Genomic DNA, 17781 nt, shown 5'->3' on the forward strand with positions numbered 1-17781 from the left:
TGTTTATGAATTATTTCATATTTCACTAGTTTCATGAATTAACATTACTTCAAATATTAATATTTGTTCCCGTTATTATTTTACTGTTTAAATGTTTCTATTATGTTTCCACTATTCCATCATATGGAGTGACAGCATGCCCCATTGTTGGTCAAAAGGTCAGTGTGTGTGCAAAAATGGATTTTCAGTAATAAACCCAGCCTGAGAAATAGGGTAAAAAAAAGGGCAACATCTAACCCTAGTATCCGCTATGTGGTGATATTAAAAGTAAACATTATGCTCTATTAATTGTGCTGTGCTATCTGTGTGATACTGATGTGAAAAGTGATGATACATGTACAGGTGTGTCGGAGTGAACTCATGAAATAAAGCCAGTGAGAGGAATGTTCTATGAGAGGGAAAGAGAAAAACAGATGGAGAGAGAGAGAGAGAGAGAGAGAGAGAGAGAGAGAGAGAGAGAGAGAGAGAGAGAGAGAGAGAGAGAGAGAGAGAGAGAGAGAGAGAGAGAGAGAGAGAGAGATTGTCAGTGTGGCCCCTACAGGCCCCCGAGCTGTCCAGCGTCACACCAGCTTTACACAAGGACAAAAAAAAGTTGTAGGGTGAACGACAGAAGAAAAAAAAAAAAAACTACACCCCTCCCTCTCTTACCCGAGGGGAGTGCGTGAGAGAGTGTGTAACAGAATAGAGAACGAGTCTGAAGAAACGAGGCAAAGTTCGCCAAGCAACTCCGTGGATCTTGTGTTTGTCCCGGTCGCCCTTTCTCAAACTTGACGCAGAACGGATCAGTACGCGCGACGGACGCCAGTGTGAGGAGTTCACGCGCAGGAGGAGAGCATGAGGACTGGATCTGTGAACAGGTAGGCTAACACACACACACAGAAACACATGCACTCAACATCACGCGGAATGACAGCACGCCACACTGACGCGCGGGTTTGGGACTTTAGTATCAGATGGAGAGACAGTAAGTGTCCACTGGCTCCGGGCGCAAGGGGACGGGGGAGGAATTCTGTCCCGGGTTCGAGTCGGGCTCGATCACAACCGCAAGAATTAAGACTGTTCTCGACCAGACCAGACGACTGGACTGGGCGGCACTGTAACCTATATAAATGTAATAGTAAGCTGCATGGACGGCGGTTCATAAATACAAATAAATAACTGAATCGTTTCGCAGCGATGCTATAAAATACATTTTTTTTTTTTTGTTTCCCAAAGAATATTTCAGTTAACAGTTCTTAACAGAACCATTTGTCTTAATGTGGAGAACATTTTAAAAATCTAATGAACTTTTTGTTTCACTATAAAGAACATTTTGTGGAATGGATGTTGAAGGTTCTTTATGGAACCAGATGCCAATAAAGAACCTTTTTAAAGAATGGAACAGATCCTAATGGGCTTAAAGAAGAATCAATTAAACTCTTTCAGTTTAAGAGGGATGCAGTCTGATCCACGAACATTCCTTTAGGATTATTTGGCGCGTTTAAAGAGCTAGTTGAAGCAGTGCACTTGTGTAGTTCTTCTAAGTGCGTAGAATTGTGGCGGGTTTCTCCTATATAGACTCCAGCGGTGTGGTGAGAAACGTGGCCGGAGGCGGGGGGTCGTTACTGCGGCTTGAGTGACCCTGTTCCGCGCGCTGGGTCTCTGTAGTTCTGGCCCGATGGTCCCTGAGGTTTCCGTGGTGCGCCGCTTTAACCCACATCTATGATTACGGGTCTGCGGCTGCACTCAAGATGTCATGCATCATTTTACACTGTTCTGAAATACTAATAGTAAACCTCAGATTATGTGAAAATGTATTAAGCAGATAAACATTATTGGTACAAAAACAACCCTCATGTTCTCTTGAGACAAATTGCCAAGTGATTTGTGTCCCAGACGCTGTGCTGTAGGCTACTGTGTGTTCTACAAAATGCTGGGTTGTTTCAACCCATGTTTGGGTCAAATATGGCCAGCTTGGGTTTAAAAATTGAATCCAGTGGTTAAAAATGGAATCCAATGGTTGGGTTTGTCCATATTTGACCCAAACATGGATTGAAACAACTCAGCATTTTTTAGAGTGTAATAGCAGGAATTCTTGAAATTAATCTATTACCTTCACTTCGTGTTGCCTAAACAATTTTCCTCCTATCTAATTCCTATAGCCTATACAGGCGGATAGCTATAGCTTTAAGCTTAGCCACTGTTGTACCACAAAGTTCTCATGCACTTTCAGACTTGATTGCTATTAAGAGAGTAACATGGTTTCTGGGTTGATTTCATCACAAGAAAAATAAAAACACACTTGATATTTTGTATTTAAATATTCTGACTGTGTACCTAAATGTCATAGTTGCCATAATCAGATTGAACCAATATTCTGATTTCTGGAAATCTTAATAAAACAGCTGAAATATGTAGCTAAGCAGTACTGTATATCCATTTATATCTGCACATGTCCAATCAAAAGTTTAAACAGAATAATTGGAAAATGATGTGCATTTGAAAAAGGCCATTAACTGCTTGTCCAATGTCATTACATTAATCCCATAATAAATAACACTGTCTTGTCATAAACCATGATCAATGCATTTGCTGTCACTGTTCGAGCATCCCTCGTATGTTGATCCTATCCACTAACGGGTATTTATAATTAGTCGTCTTGCAAGAGCTCGCTGTAACATACTGACACCGCATTGTTTCACACTGTATATCTTTGGCACCACAATTCAGGGTTACCACTGCTTCACCTTGCTTCATTAACCAGGGTTAAAAACTGCACTTTTAGTGTGAAAAGTGGTCCATACCCCAAATTAAGTAAATCTTGAAACCTACTCAGGATTAATTGCTAATACAGGGCAAAGAAGATAATCTCCTGGGTTTAACCCTGGGTTATCGTCATTCAAAACCCCTCATTTAACCCCAGGTAAAGGAACGTTTTGTCTTGTGATTTAGAAGGAGGGTTAGCACTGCTTTTTACCCGGGGTTATGGAAGCAGGGTTAGCACTGCTTTTGCTGTCAACGTCAAATGGTGACTCACAATGCAACAACTGGAGTGAAAAAGAGGCCATTTCATTCTTACCTTTATAGTCCGAAAAGTCCATTCAGGATAAAATTGATAGTACAGTCAGCAGTGTATAATATGAGGATGCGTAATGTAAACAAGTCGTGTGCTGCATTCATCCAATCAGACACTGACACCGCTAATATGCAAATATGGACGTTAACCCACTCTAGGAATTTTGGAATGTGCAATGTGAAACGGCATCTTATGAATACCCAGGATTAATTGTTAACCCTTTTAAATTATGAGCAATGCGAAACGTTAAGCAAGATTACCCAGGATTCCATTTACAGGGTTTCAAGTGTGAAAAGCCCTTGCGATTACTTGTGCCCACAGGGTTGGGTTTTATAACAGGGGTCTCGAAAAGAAGTAATCTATCATTTTCAGTTATCGTTTTTCTTGAAGGACATTCGAAACAGTCATTGTTATGTTTGAAACGACTTGCAATTTTGTTTGTAATCAGTTTTCATAAAATTAGTCAAATAAATCAAGTTTTTGGTATCAAAGTATTTTAACCAGAACCCCAACCAGAACCTTTTGCATGTGAGCTGAAGGCGTGTTGTTATGAAACGGCAGCATGAATGTGGTTGATGTGAGAATGTTTTGAGGATAAGTAATATCCAGAGGAGACTGCCAATAGGAGCCAGGCAGGGTGGAGAATCGTCTGTCAGAAGGAATTCTGGGAAAGCCTTTGAGAAGTATTGGAACTCATCGGCTTGTTTACACATTTTCTTAATTGTCCAGAGATTAATCTAATCAGCTTCTTGTTAACCCTAAACACTTTCATATACTGTGCCAATCATGTGTTATTATAGTGTCTTATCACAGTTTCATTTAACATCACAACATGAATTAAGTGAAATATTATTACTCTTCTACTTCTAAATACTCATTTTCATATGCGTAACATGTCTCCTCTTCCTCACAGATTGTGTGCGTTTTGGTGTTGTGTACTGACTCTGCTGCCCTTAACAACAGCTGATGAAGCAGAAAAGCCGGTGAGTGATGAAGATGATGATGATTTTATATTTGACAGGAGAACTGAGAGAACATGTCTAAAGAAACATTGCATCATTTGCATGCTTGGCTTTTACAGAGAAGTGGTTGACAGGGTGTTGCTATACAGTTGTTAAGGTGTTACTAGGGTTTTCTGAGTCCAGTTTTATTATGGTGTCCTTCAGCGCAAGTCTGTTTTTTTTTTCTTCTATCGTTGGTTGAAAGATTTGCACAGTATGTTTGTGGAGGTCTCTCATCTGACCAGCTGAAGCTGAATGAGTCTTCTGTGGCTCTGAGAGAAGCGCAGATAAACTCTATCTGCCCCTGCGGTCAGCGCTGCATCTGCCCATTAAATTATGAGATGATCTTTCCATTGTTTGGTCATCTGGCCTCTGTTGTGGGATAGTCCTTTGGGAGCATGTGAGTTGGGCGTTGGTGTGACAAAATCACACTCACATGTAAACAAGTGAGCATTAATGCACGTGTTCACATACACACACACACACACACACACGCAGGATAAGGCCCACCAGAGTTACAGCAGTGATGCAGTGGCAGACTCCCGCTGGGAGTTGATGTGTGTGTGTGGTTTGTACAGCACACTGTTATGCTCTATTTCAGTTAGAACAACAACGGTTTATTGCAGAAAGACAAATGCCATAGAAAACTAGAAATGAGTTTGTTGTTTTTCCTTGCATTTCAAACAGCGCTGCATGCTAGATGTTATAACAGGCAGGAAATCACACACACACACAGATTACACTGGCTACTGCAGAGAAATACAGCTCCAAAAACAATTTATCTATCTATCTATCTATCTATCTATCTATCTATCTATCTATCTATCTATCTATCTATCTATCTATCTATCTATCTATCTATCTATCTATCTATCTATCTATCTATCTATCTATCTATCTATCTATCTATCTATCTACATGTTTGTCTGTTAGTCCACTACACACACACACACACACACACACACACACACACACACACACACACACAGATTACTCTATCTATCTATCTATCTATCTACTATCTATCTATCTATCTATCTATCTATCTATCTATCTATCTATCTATCTATCTATCTATCTATCTATCTATCTATCTATCTATCTATCTATGTATAGTCTACTACAAACACACACACACACACACACACACACACACACACACACACACACACACGAATGCAGATACAGGCTTGGCGTTGTGTGCCCTTGATTGCAGCTTGAACAGGATCAGAGGTGCATTACAGGCCTTGTTCGCTTGTTTCCCCCCCTATTTTTGTGAACTCAATGGATTCTTTTGTTTGTTGGACTCTTCCCTTCTACTTCTGCCTGCCCTGCAGACGCTCAAATTCTTCGCTCCTGATTGATGAAACAAGGTTATGTAAGTAACTGGAATTAGATCGAATCTGCGTCCAGCATTGTAAAGAATGTCACTGCACTGGGCTGAACTCCAGAGTCCAGCCTCTTTCTTCATGCAGCACACGCCACTAGTTTAATTATGCCTCTTTTCTTAGTAATAATGTCATGACTTAGTGCTATGGAACAGGACATATGCTTCAACTTGCTTTTTGTTTGGGTGTGGTTTGTGGGAATTATTATGTCTTTTTCAAGTGTTCATGCCTTTCTTGTTAAATCTTGTGATTTGAATTGAATTACACTATGTAATTTGATATTGATCAGACTCCCTAATTACAGCTGGTTATTAGATTTCAGTTTTAGCTCCCAGGGTGTAATGTAATGTGTGTATGTGCACAATAGGTCTGATACCACACATGAAATTTTTTTTTTAATTATTGGATACATTTTTTAAATTATTTTATTGTAGTGACAGAAGCACTGGAGCTACATTAACAAAACCTGATGATCATGTTTTTCAGCATGATTTGAGAGAGAATCTCCAAAAAGCTTAAGCTTCAAATGAAATGAGATTTTGCATTCAGTGGGCCCTATTTTAACGATCTAAGCGCATGGTCTAAAGCACACGGTGCAAGTGCACTTAGGTAGTGTCTGAATCCACTTTTACTAGTGTAACGACTGGAAAAATGGTCGGCGCTCCCGGCGCATGGTCTAAAAGGGTTGTCCCTATTCTCTTAATGAGTAATGGGTGTGTTTTGGGCGTAACGTGCAATAAACCAGAGTCTCATCTCCCATTCCCTTTAAAAGCCAGTTGGGCTCGCTCCATGGCGGATTCGCTATGCTGGAATCTGCAAGCGTAAAGACTGAACACTTCTCCAGAGTGGAAACAGATCTGCTCGTGCGCGAGGTTAAAACAGCAGACCATCTACAGGACAAGCCGGATTCCACCTATCTTTATGTACACAATAATAATTTTTTACATTGTAATCCTTTTATTTTTCATATTTGGCATGTTTGTGTGCTGCTGCCCTGTGTGTTTAATAAGCAGAGTGTACGCGCGTTGTATAGGCGCACATTACTAATGCGCTCTTTAAATAACAAAAAAAACACTAAGCCATTGACTTTAGACCAGGTTTCAGTTGGTCAGTGTCTCAGTCTATTTCAGTTGCCTTAAAATAGCAACGCGCCAACAATGCGCCTGAACACACCTCGTTTTCAGACCAGCACGCACAATGGGCATGAATGCATTTGCCACAGTATTTAAACAACATGGCGCAGGACGTGAAAATGATAACTGCGTCAGGCTGAAACTAGCAAAAAACATTTGCGTTGTGCCGCATTGCACCAGTTGTATGATAGGGCCCAGTGTGGTTTCAGACATTTGTACCCTACTGTATATTTTGCATATTTTGCACAGATCAACAACTTATATAATTATGAGTCCTTCCTTTGACAGGCGCCAGGACGACAGTCTCGTCAGGCAGAGGAGGAGGGGCTTGAAGGGGTGTGGGGTCCATGGACTAAGTGGGAGGAGTGTTCTCAGAGCTGTGGATTGGGCGTGTCTGAGAGGAGCAGACAGTGCATGCCGCCGCCCCAAACCCCGCCTCTTGTGTGGAACAGACCAGCTTATCTTCCACCGGGTGTCCCGAATAACACTCCTGTGATCTCTGCAGTCAGACCCTACTACAACTCCTTGTATCCCATCAACGAGCCGCCTCCATATGGAGCAGGGGGTGCTGAGAGGCCTCCGTTCTTTTCCCCACCTCTCCCAGCCAATCAGAATCCTGGGATACCGCTCTACCGAAATGAAGCCGGCGGCGCTGGGCCAGTGCAGTTCGGCCCTCCCAATCAGGAGCCGGTTTCAGTCTACCGATCGCCTTCCTCATCCTCTTCTCTTCCCTACGGGAGAGTTCCCGGACGGTCGTCCAGTCACGGAAGAGCTGTAGGCAGTGGGAGCAGGAGGTCAGTTTCCACCAATAGGGATCCAGCGTCTGTAAGAAGGTGAGCAGGTTTGGTCGTCGTTAGTGGGGACCTTCCTGTTTACATGAGCACAGCTCATTCCTAGATAGGGCTCCACAATTAAAATAAAATAAAAATTCCAATGTGACCAACAAAAGGTTGTGATTTAAATAAAAAATATAGGGCCAGATTTACTAACAGCTTTTGCCAGCGCAAACTCTCTTTTGGCGTTAAAAAAATACTGTCAGTATTTACTAAAGAAACGCTGTGAAAAAATTGCGTTAAAAAGACATGGGGACAGTTATTTTTGCGGCTGACGTTATTGCACGAGCATTTTTAGGAGTTTCGCTTTGAGATGCAAAATTTATTTTGATTTACTAAGGTTTGCGCTAGTCAATTAACTGGTATTTGCGCCATTATTTACCACCCAAAAAAAGCTTAAACCAGATGCTAATTTGCGCTTCTCTTGGTAGATTGTGTTGGTCATTATGGAAATGATCCGGCTGCGTCAGTGTTCTTTAATTTGCGCGTCGTCAGTAGATCAAGCACAGAACTTTCCACTCCCGTCTGCACTTTTTTGGATTTTACGCTCTCACGCAAATTTGCCATTTAGTAAATCTGGCCCATAGGCTGAATCTGCTGCATGCTTTTGAGTCAAGGAATGGGCTTAGCTTTGTCATTTACTACACCTATACTCAAGTGCATGTGAAGCTCATGATACAGGGCTTTCAGTGGCCAGTTTAGTTGTGCATTATGAATGAAGATATTCACTTCTTTCACATTCACACAATTCCAAACATTTCTAACTGCTACAATAGTGTGTATATATATATATATATATATATATATATATATATATATATATATTTATTATATATATATAGTTATTATATAGTACATATATAATAAAATCTACAGTATATAATATTATTGTTTAATATTAATATTATACTGCTGTTCTAAAGTTTGGGTTTGGTGAGATTTAATGTTTTTGAAAGAAGACTCTTATGCTCACCAAGTCTGCATTTATCTGCTCAAAAATACAGTAAAACAGTAATATTGGGAAATATTATTACAATTTAAAATAACTGTTTCCTATTAGAAAATGTATAATAAATAATTGAATGTATTCTTGTTATACAAAGCTGAATTTTCAGCATCGTTACTCCAGTTTTCAGTGTCACATGACATTTTATTATTTTAGCTTTGATCTCTTTATGTCTAACATGGTTTTTTTAGCCCATTTAAAATCCCTAATGCTATATTTGTCATGCAGACCTGTTTCTAGCATACTCACGGCATGTTTTGTCTGTCCCTGTCACACCAGGTCTAGTTCTTCTATTCGCCCTGGACAGTTTGGGTACGGCAGAGTGCCATTCTCTCTTCCTCTACACAGACAAAATCGGCATGCGCGCCACACGCATCACCACAACACCACCACCGCAGAAAGTCTTGATGCTCTCGGTGTGAACTCCAGCTCACATGTGGACAAAACACAGGGAGAAGTAGAAACAGCTATTACAGATGTGGCCAATGTTAACAGAGAACGAAAAGAGAAAGACCAGGCTGAAAAGAAGACGGAGGCGGTAGAAGTGGAGAGTGAAGCTGCAGCCGATGGAGAGCCGCACAGACGAGCCGAGAGAGTGCGGGAACGCGATCGAATCGCACATTCACGGCCCCTGTCCCAGAGGCACGCTGCCCGTGACAGACGCATCGACGGCCGCGCTTCTCGCCAAGTCCCACACTCCTACACGCACACTATCCACCGAGCGCACACTCCCAGAGACCCTCCTCCCTACGGCGTCCAGACACCCGCAAACCCAAACCCTGAGCCCTGGGTCCTGCAGAACGCTGCCCAGCCCTCCAGAAACGAAGCCGAGAGGGACTGGAGGCCTCCGGCATCGGCCCGCAACTACAGATGCTCTGGCGGGGACAGAGAGTATCGCAGGTGCAGTCTACAGGTGAGACCGCCACAAACTGGACATATGTAATACACGGGATTTTGATTTCTGTTGTTGGTGTTTCTTAGCCTGGAAATCCAGACCTAAATCTAAAAGATTTCAACTAAATTCAAATTTAAATTCAACTTGTGCTCTCGCGAGAACTCTGGATTACCAGGGTAGGTGTTTCTTTTTTAGATTTAAAACTTTAAAGGGACCAGATCATGGAAAATGTTCTCTTTTGAACACTTGTGAAAAAGAAGTACACTTTAGCATACTTTTAAAAAGAGTACTTATTACCTAAATATTAAGATTAAGAAATATTAAATATGTATACACCAGGGAAATGAGCTAATTAAATAACAACAGGTGAGCGAAATGACTAATCAAACAAACTGAGAAACTAGGTCAAGACTACAAACTAAAAACAAAGAAAACTGATGAAAACAAACTGAAAGTCCATAAACATGACAGATATACTGTATGTACATTATTTAATATTTAGACTCTTATTATTGATTGCTATCAGGATGTGAAAAAGAGTTTCAACCAGTATATTGCCTAGTAATCTACCTTTAAATGCAATTAACTGAAATTTATGGTGATTGTTTTGAGTAAGACTTAAGTACATCTTTACTTGTAATTTCATGATTACTTCTATTGTCATTGAAATATGGTTAAAGTGTATTGCAGAAAACTGACAAGCATTTTTTTGTTGTTAACTAAAATTAACTTTATTGCCATTTCTCTTGAAACTTTTGATTACACAGTTGTAATGAAGTTGCAATATTAACTTTATATTAACTTTACATGTAATATCGAATTACACACTACAGTTAAAAATATAAGCAAGTACTTCTTTAAAACACTACAGATGATTATAACATGATTTCAACTTTTCAACTGTATGTGTATATATATATATATATACACACTACAAGTGGACCATCATTATAATTAAGTGCACTTCTTTTCCATAAGGGTAATAAAACTGTTTGATGTAAAAAAAAAAAATATATATATATATATATATATATATATATATATATATATATATATATATATATATATATATATATATAAATAAAAAAACCTAACCCTAACTTTCAGAACTCAAAGCTCCCACAAACTCTGTTGAAACTATAAGCTACAAAAATGTCTCATTAAGAAATCATTATGATTGCAATGTCTTGATTAACATATGACAGTCATAATTACATATAAGTGTCTATTCAGTATTTATTTACATGCTTGGCTCTCTTGACTGACGTTGGAACTTTATTGGGACACGGATGTTAGCCAGTCATAAGAGCGGTCATTTGTCAAATGCAGCAAAAACAGCATGATTAATTTTATGGGTCAGAAAGAGCTTGGGAAGTTCTCGAATTTAAAAATAAATAAATAAATTGTGCCTGTTTTGGTGCAGGAAACTCCAAATAATATTGTTAATGGCAAAAAATGAAATGCTACAAAAGTATGGGTCCTTTAACTGGCTTTATAAATGGACTAATCTGAGTTGAATCTGGTTCAGGCTTTCTAATAACCAAATATTTACCATTCATATAATGACTTCATCTGCTGAAATGGAGTTTGCATGTGTTTATGAATGATGTCAGACTATCCACTCAGCCAGCAATGTTGGCTCAACCAATGGTGTTATATTGGAGCAGGGCTAACTGACCAGTGGTAGATGAGGAGACTCTTGATCTTTGCCATTCTGTTTGGTTATATAACAGCTTTAAATATGCTGGTTGGTCTAGTGTGACACTGTTTCACTTGCACTAATGTGCAATTAAAATGTTTCCCATTGGAAAGTCCCATGCTATCACTCAAAACGCTGTTTTGCTCGACATCAACCTCCCTGATTTAACCACAGTTGGGTGAAAGTTCGTCATCTGACATAAATGAAGCCACTAGTAATTACCGCTGTTTTTCTGAAAGATTTCATCAAACACTTTTAGCCCAAAGTGCGTTCATCACGTCAAAGGGTTGGGTTTCCCCTCTTCCAGGAGCCGCTTCTCCATCTATCTCTTCATCTCTCAGAACCTTTTTCTTCAACTTTCCTTCCAGATTGACCTGGTTCATTTGAGCTGAGTCTCGTTCTCACTCCCCTGTCGAACACTCACTAGAGCCAGATTCTTTTGCAAATCATAAATCACCCAGTTCCCTTTAATCCAACTTTCCAGGATCAGCCTGGGTGGTGGTTATATTATACATCTCTGAGCCATTCCAGCGGCCCAGGGCAGCATGTCAGCTCTCAAAACCAGAGTTAGTCATTTTTGAACCGTAGTCAAGTTGATGTGGTAAAGCAGTTTCCTGCTGTTGGTGGCGTGATACACACACCAAACATGAGTGACACACTTTTAGAAGGATTAATTCAGATACATCCAAACAATGTTTGTGTTACCAGGACACGTCTCTCTTTTGGGCTGAAATCTGAACAAGATCTCTGGGAGCAGGTTTGCTTCAGCTGCATTGTTTTCCATGTTTGTCATGTTTGAATTCACCCAGATATGACATCTTTGTCGTCATTTACTCACCCTCATGTCAGCCACGAGCTCATACGAGTCTTACGAGCTGCTTTCATGGTGCTTTTTGGAGCTTGGCAGTATAAATTACTATTCCTCACTCTCACTGTGTGGAAAAGAGCAGCTCTGACATTCTGCTCAGCATCTTCTCTTGTGTTTCATGGAGGAAAGACCGACTGGAGGAAAGAAAATTTCTTAATTGTTTTTAACGTGCACTTTTAGTGTACTTCAAATCTTAAAAGTATGAACTGAACTTGCAGATAATATAATATTATTGAAATAAAAGCACATTTAAGTGTACTTAAAGAGAGTACACTTTCATGACTGTTTCTTAACACATTTAAGTGTCCTTTTTTAAAAATGTAAAAGTACTTTAAAGTACATTTTAAATCAATATGTTTCAACAATCATTTGTCGTACTCTTTTTTTATTACATATAAAGATGTACATAAGTCCTACAAAATATAGTCAAAATAGCACTCTAAAGTTCACCTAATTGCATATAACATAAATTATAGGATATTTTTAATTAATTGCAATCAACATGCATTTAATTTCACAAGGGATTTGTGTCTTTAAGTAGTTGGACGTGTGGGCCTAACATTCCTGAGGCAAGGGATTCCTTCAGAGACATTACAACATCTTATCTATTGCACTTACCTAAGCGTTTATGAGAAATATTTCACAATAGTTTCTGTCACAGCACAGAATTAGATATTTGTTATTGTAATAGTTACAACATCTCCCACTCCTTGTGTTCAATGTGCAATGCAACTCCACAAAACTAGATTTGAAGTGTTGTGCCTGCAGGGTCAGGGTTTAGGTAGCTATGTTTTTTTGTTTTTTTGCCATGCAGTATAAATCACAAGTGATCAGTCATAAGGATCTACAGTAATGCTCAGTCAGCCATTTCCTTAGAATTGTACTAATTCCTTTACAGATTTTCAACCCGCTTTGTATTGTTACAATGTCGGTAGTAAATGTTAATGAACAATGTTTACTCTTTCTCTGTGTTATCTTGACAGAGAAATTCACATTTATTTGTCAGCAAAAGTCTTTTGACAGCTCCAAGGCTTTCGTGAAAACTACAGATAACTTCCTCATTTTTATATTTCCGCCCACAGACAGTCGGATCGACAGAAGGTTATTAACAAAATGTATTATTCCAAGAGTATGTTTATCTCTGAAAACTGTATCGTACTTTGTCTGCTCATTAAACAGCTTTATGGTACAAACGGAACACTATGGCAACAGCTTTCTTTCCTGTTCGCGAGGGCGTTTTGCTTCGGGGAGTTGGGCGGAACTGACGCACCGGCACTTTCTTTCCATTTTTTTCCCCTTTATTCGTTGTCATCCAGTTCTAAAAGTTGACTACAAAAGGAGGTTTTTCAGATTTTCAGTTGCGGTGATCTGTCCATATTTACGATTCTTTGCAGCCTTTAGCTACTGCCTACAACACGTTGTCAGGGTTCTGTCACTTCGCTCTAGTTTGTTCTTGTTTGGTAACAGCACAGTCTTGTCGTTGTGAGCTTGCTGTTCCGAGTTCGCTCAGGTCGCGCTCTTTTGTCTGCGTGATACGTTTGCAGTGTTGCCAAGTCCAGGGCCGGAGTGGGGCCACTTTTCAGCCCGGGAGTTTCAGGCCCAAGACCGGCCCACTTTTTCCATGGTGGAATTCCAAATTAGCACTTTTTCCAAATTGGATAAATGAAGCAACAGTTCAGCTCTTACTATTGTGTAGTTTGTCTTAATAACAAATAATGTAAAGGTTAAATAATAATTCACTTAGACTTTATAAGAAAGCAATTGCGACTTTATTTCACGCAGTTCTGACTCTATATCTCACAATTTTGACTTTATAACACGCAATTGCGACTTTATTTCAGGCAATTCTGACTTTATATCTCGCAATTCTGACTTTATAACACGCAATTGCGACTTTATTTCACGCAATTCTGACTTTATATCTCGCAATTCTGACTTTATATCTCGCAATTCTGACTTTATAATACGCAATTGCGACTTTATTTCAGGCAATTCTGACTTTATATCTCGCAATTCTGACTTTATAACACGCAATTCTGACTTTATAACACGCAATTGCGACTTTATTTCATGCAATTCTGACTTTATATCTCGCAATTCTGACTTTATAACACGCAATTGCGACTTTATTTCACGCAATTCTGACTTTATATCTCGCAATTCTGACTTTATATCTCGCAATTCTGACTTTATAACACGCAATTGCGACTTTATAACACGCAATTGCGACTTTATTTCAGGCAATTCTGACTTTATATCTCGCAATTCTGACTTTATAACATGCAATTGCGACTTTATTTCATGCAATTCTGACTTTATATCTCGCAATTCTGACTTTATAACACGCAATTGCGACTTTATTTCACGCAATTCTGACTTTATTTCACGCAATTCTGACTTTATTTCACGCAATTCTGACTTTATTTCACGCAATTCTGACTTTATAACACGCAATTGCGACTTTATTTCACGCAATTCTGACTTTATATCTCGTAATTCTGAGAAATAAAGTCAGAATTGCGAGATGTAAACTCGCAATTGTGAGATAAAAAGTCGCAATTATCTTTTAAAATGTTTTATTCTGTGGCGGAAACAAGCTTTTATACCTCCTGGCCTCTTCCTCCCATCCATCCTCCCTGACGCGTACCGTTACTGTAGAGCCGGCCCAGCTATCGGTAGGCGCCGGCGGTGCCGCGGTAGTCTACCTGAGAAAACGTTTTTGGAAAAGACGGACTATGGACCCAACCAACTCTATAGGGGGAGGGGAGAACTCCCTCACATGGTACAACCCATGCAGAGGCTGCGCGCTGCGGTGTCAGAATGCGGAACGTGTAATGTAACTAACGTGACAAATGTGAAAAGAAAAAAATAAATCCTCGACCGGCCCAAAAGTGAAGCGGCCCACCGGGAATTCTCCCGATTCTCCCGATTACCCACCCTGGGCCTGGCCAAGTCTGCGGTTTTTCGGAGGAATTGGGCTAGTTTTACACTGTTTCCGTGTGGTGTTAAAGCGAACACTGCCTCCTGCCCTGGAACTCGACTTTTAACCCCCAGAACGAGATTGTTACTGGGTAACCCCCGGAACACGACTGGGCTAGTTTTGGCAATTGCAAATGGGCTGGTTTTGTTAACCTGGCAACCCTTGTTGAATGTGCGGAGTGTGGTGTTCGGATGCCATGGACGGCAACATGCCCAGTGCATTATGGGTGTTGAAGTTTTCTACCTATTTGACAAAAGGGAAGACAACAGCCTTTTTTCTCTGTTTTCTCTAGTCAGGTCGCACCGATTTCAAAAAAAGTTTTCGCCTTTCTACTGCATCGGCAGCCAAGTTCTATTGAAAGCCCATTCTGTCAGCAGTGAGGCCTCTTAATTTTTTTTCAGTGAAATGGTTGCTAAGAACTTTTTAACAACTGAACACTTGGGTTGTAACTGGGCACTGGAACTCCACATGGAGGTGGAACCCAGGAAAAGTTCTCTATTGGCCGCTCTGAGGGCTGTTTGGCTATACATAGCAGTGTGTGTGTGTGTGTGTGTGTGTGTGTGTGTGTGTGTGTGTGTGTGTGTGTGTGTGTGTGTGTGTGTGTGTGTGTGTGTTTATCTCAGTCTGGAGTGTGTGTTGAGGGAACTGTGAGATTACTGGTCATAGGAAAAACTTGCATGTTTTGACTGATGTGGAGCTTCTGAACACTTGAGAGAACTTGATGATCATCTGTGCTTTCTCTCTCTCTCTCTCTCTCTCTCTCTCTCTCTCGCTTTCTCTCTCTCTCTCTCTCTCTCTCTCTCGCTCTCTCTATCACTCTCTCACTGTTGTTTTACTTTCCTTAATGTTATATTAAATACATATTTAAGTTATGTCCTGAAAGAAGGAATAGGTTTGTTTGAAAAATACAAACCTCTATTATCTGGTTTGACAGCTGTGTTTTTTGTCAGCACAGTCTGATATTTATGAAAAAAATATTAAAATCATGCCAAATTAAAGTCAGTCTTCATCTTCAAGGTCTTTCCATGCTATGTAAAAAAAACTTTTGGTGTTCAATCATTTTGTTGTTATTGTTGTTGTTTAGGTTATTTCACTTAGTATTTTATCTCATAACTATGATATTTTAACACTGTCATACAAAATCTAAAGATATTGTTTAAGGTTTTTTGGTAATTTCCCTCAAATAGGTATTTTAGCTACAGAGCAATACCAGAAAAGCTAAATGCATGTGTACAAAATGTTTGTGTTTTGTCAACCTCAAGATTTTCTCCAGTATAAGGTCAGTTTGGCTCCATCCTGAATGCTGAATTCCTTCATTTAATCAAATGTGAATGATATATTAGTCAATATTTATATTTAAGTATCTGAATCTGAATCTGAAATTGCAAACATTCCTGAAAACCTCTGAACATGATAAACCAATTCATCCAAAATGAATCCATAAATCGTGCATAAACTTTGATTTTGGCTGTTTTCTTCTTCGTAATTAGTGCTACACTGTGCAATAGCTTGTTCTCTCTCTCTCTCTCTCTCTCTCTCTCTCTCTCTCTCTCTCTCTCTCTCTCTCTCTCTCTCTCTCTCGCTCTCGCTCTCGCTCTCGCTCTCGCTCTCTCGCTCTCTCTCTCTCTCTCTCTCTCTCTCTCTGTGTGTGTGTGTGTGTGTGTGTTTTTATTATGGGTTAGATATCTCAGGAATGTTATTGGGTGTACAACATTCTATTTGGAGGAATACTAAATTATAATTATATGTACTTTTTCATCCGTGTGTGTGTACTTTGTGTGTGTGAGCAGTGGGGAACTGAGAGTAGAGGAGGAGAGGAAGTGAAATAGAGGAGTGGAGCGAAGGGGCTTTTGGGGGGTGTGACACAGTTACGCTGTAACGCAGTGAAAGACGGCACTGTTTAAAACACACTCACACACACTCTCCAGAAATAGAGTGGGCCGAAAAACAGATAGAGGGAAAGAGAGCCTGGAGTGAAGCAGAAATGAGGAAAAAAAGATGAGAGTTTTTCTGAAAAAGGGAATGGAAAGAAAAAGAGAAAAGAGGAATGGAATGTGTAAAAGAGAAAGAAGATGTAAAGAAAGAAAGAGAAAGGTCTTTCAGTGTGAAGTCACTGAGCTAAGGGTGGGCTCAGCACTTGCTAAATAAACATTTACATTGCTGTGTCAAAGGCTAAATCTCTTCACAATGGCCTTTCAGAAACAAAAGAGAGAACTCATCTCAAATTTACCATATGATTCAAATGCTGACTGAGAAAACTCAGGGATTTGAACACGTGATCTGAAAATATGTGATGGTTATCCTGCAAAAACAAAAACTCGGACATATCAATGTCATTATTCCGATGTTAAACTAAAGCAATAGTTTGCGCAAAAATGTTAATTCTGTCATCATTTACTCACCATTTATTCATTTCAATGGATACTGGGGCTGTAATGCTCTAAAAATGATCCACTGAAAAGCATCATAACAGTAGTCCATTCAACTTGTGCACTATATTCATTGTGTGAGGGGGAAAAAAAATCTACTTTCCAAAATAAATTAACTGGAAAATATAATACTAACAGTAATACTAACACTTTCTCTCTACTACTCTATTCTGTTCTATAAAAAAATAAATAAAAAAAAAATAAAAAAAAAATAAATAAATAAAAAAATGCGTTGAATTAAACTGAGAAGGGTCATAGCACTTGCATTTTGTTGTCCTACTGCTAGTTTAACTGCTTCTATTGTTCTCATTTGTAAGTCGCTTTGGATAAAAGCGTCTGCTAAATGAATAAAATGTAAATGGAAAAAAATGGAAAAGAGCAACATCAACATTCTGTTAAAAGTGTCTTTAGTCATACAGGTTTGAAGTGACATGAGGATAAGTAAATGATGACAGAATTCACATTTTTTGGGAGAACTAGTCCTTTAACAACGT

At 39.5% G+C, this 17781-nt stretch overlaps 1 protein-coding gene across 2 annotated transcripts in view; it reads left to right on the plus strand.

Annotated features, from left to right (window-relative positions):
• Positions 1 to 510: 510 nt before the first annotated feature.
• Positions 511 to 17781, plus strand: part of adamtsl4 (ADAMTS-like 4) — a 66920-nt gene continuing 49649 nt past the window's right edge. The window contains exons 1-4 of one of the 2 annotated variants that reach the window (XM_079894191.1): positions 511 to 857; positions 3969 to 4038; positions 6866 to 7410; positions 8696 to 9329. In XM_079894191.1, coding sequence (XP_079750317.1) covers positions 835 to 857; positions 3969 to 4038; positions 6866 to 7410; positions 8696 to 9329 — 1272 coding nt within the window. In that variant the 5' untranslated portion in view covers positions 511 to 834. The remainder of the gene's footprint in view (positions 858 to 3968; positions 4039 to 6865; positions 7411 to 8695; positions 9330 to 17781) is intronic. The other variant, XM_079894192.1, reaches the window with a different exon arrangement.

Source organism: Squalius cephalus, assembly GCF_949319135.1.
Source record: "Squalius cephalus genome assembly, chromosome: 15".
Classification (NCBI taxonomy): domain Eukaryota; kingdom Metazoa; phylum Chordata; class Actinopteri; order Cypriniformes; family Leuciscidae; genus Squalius; species Squalius cephalus.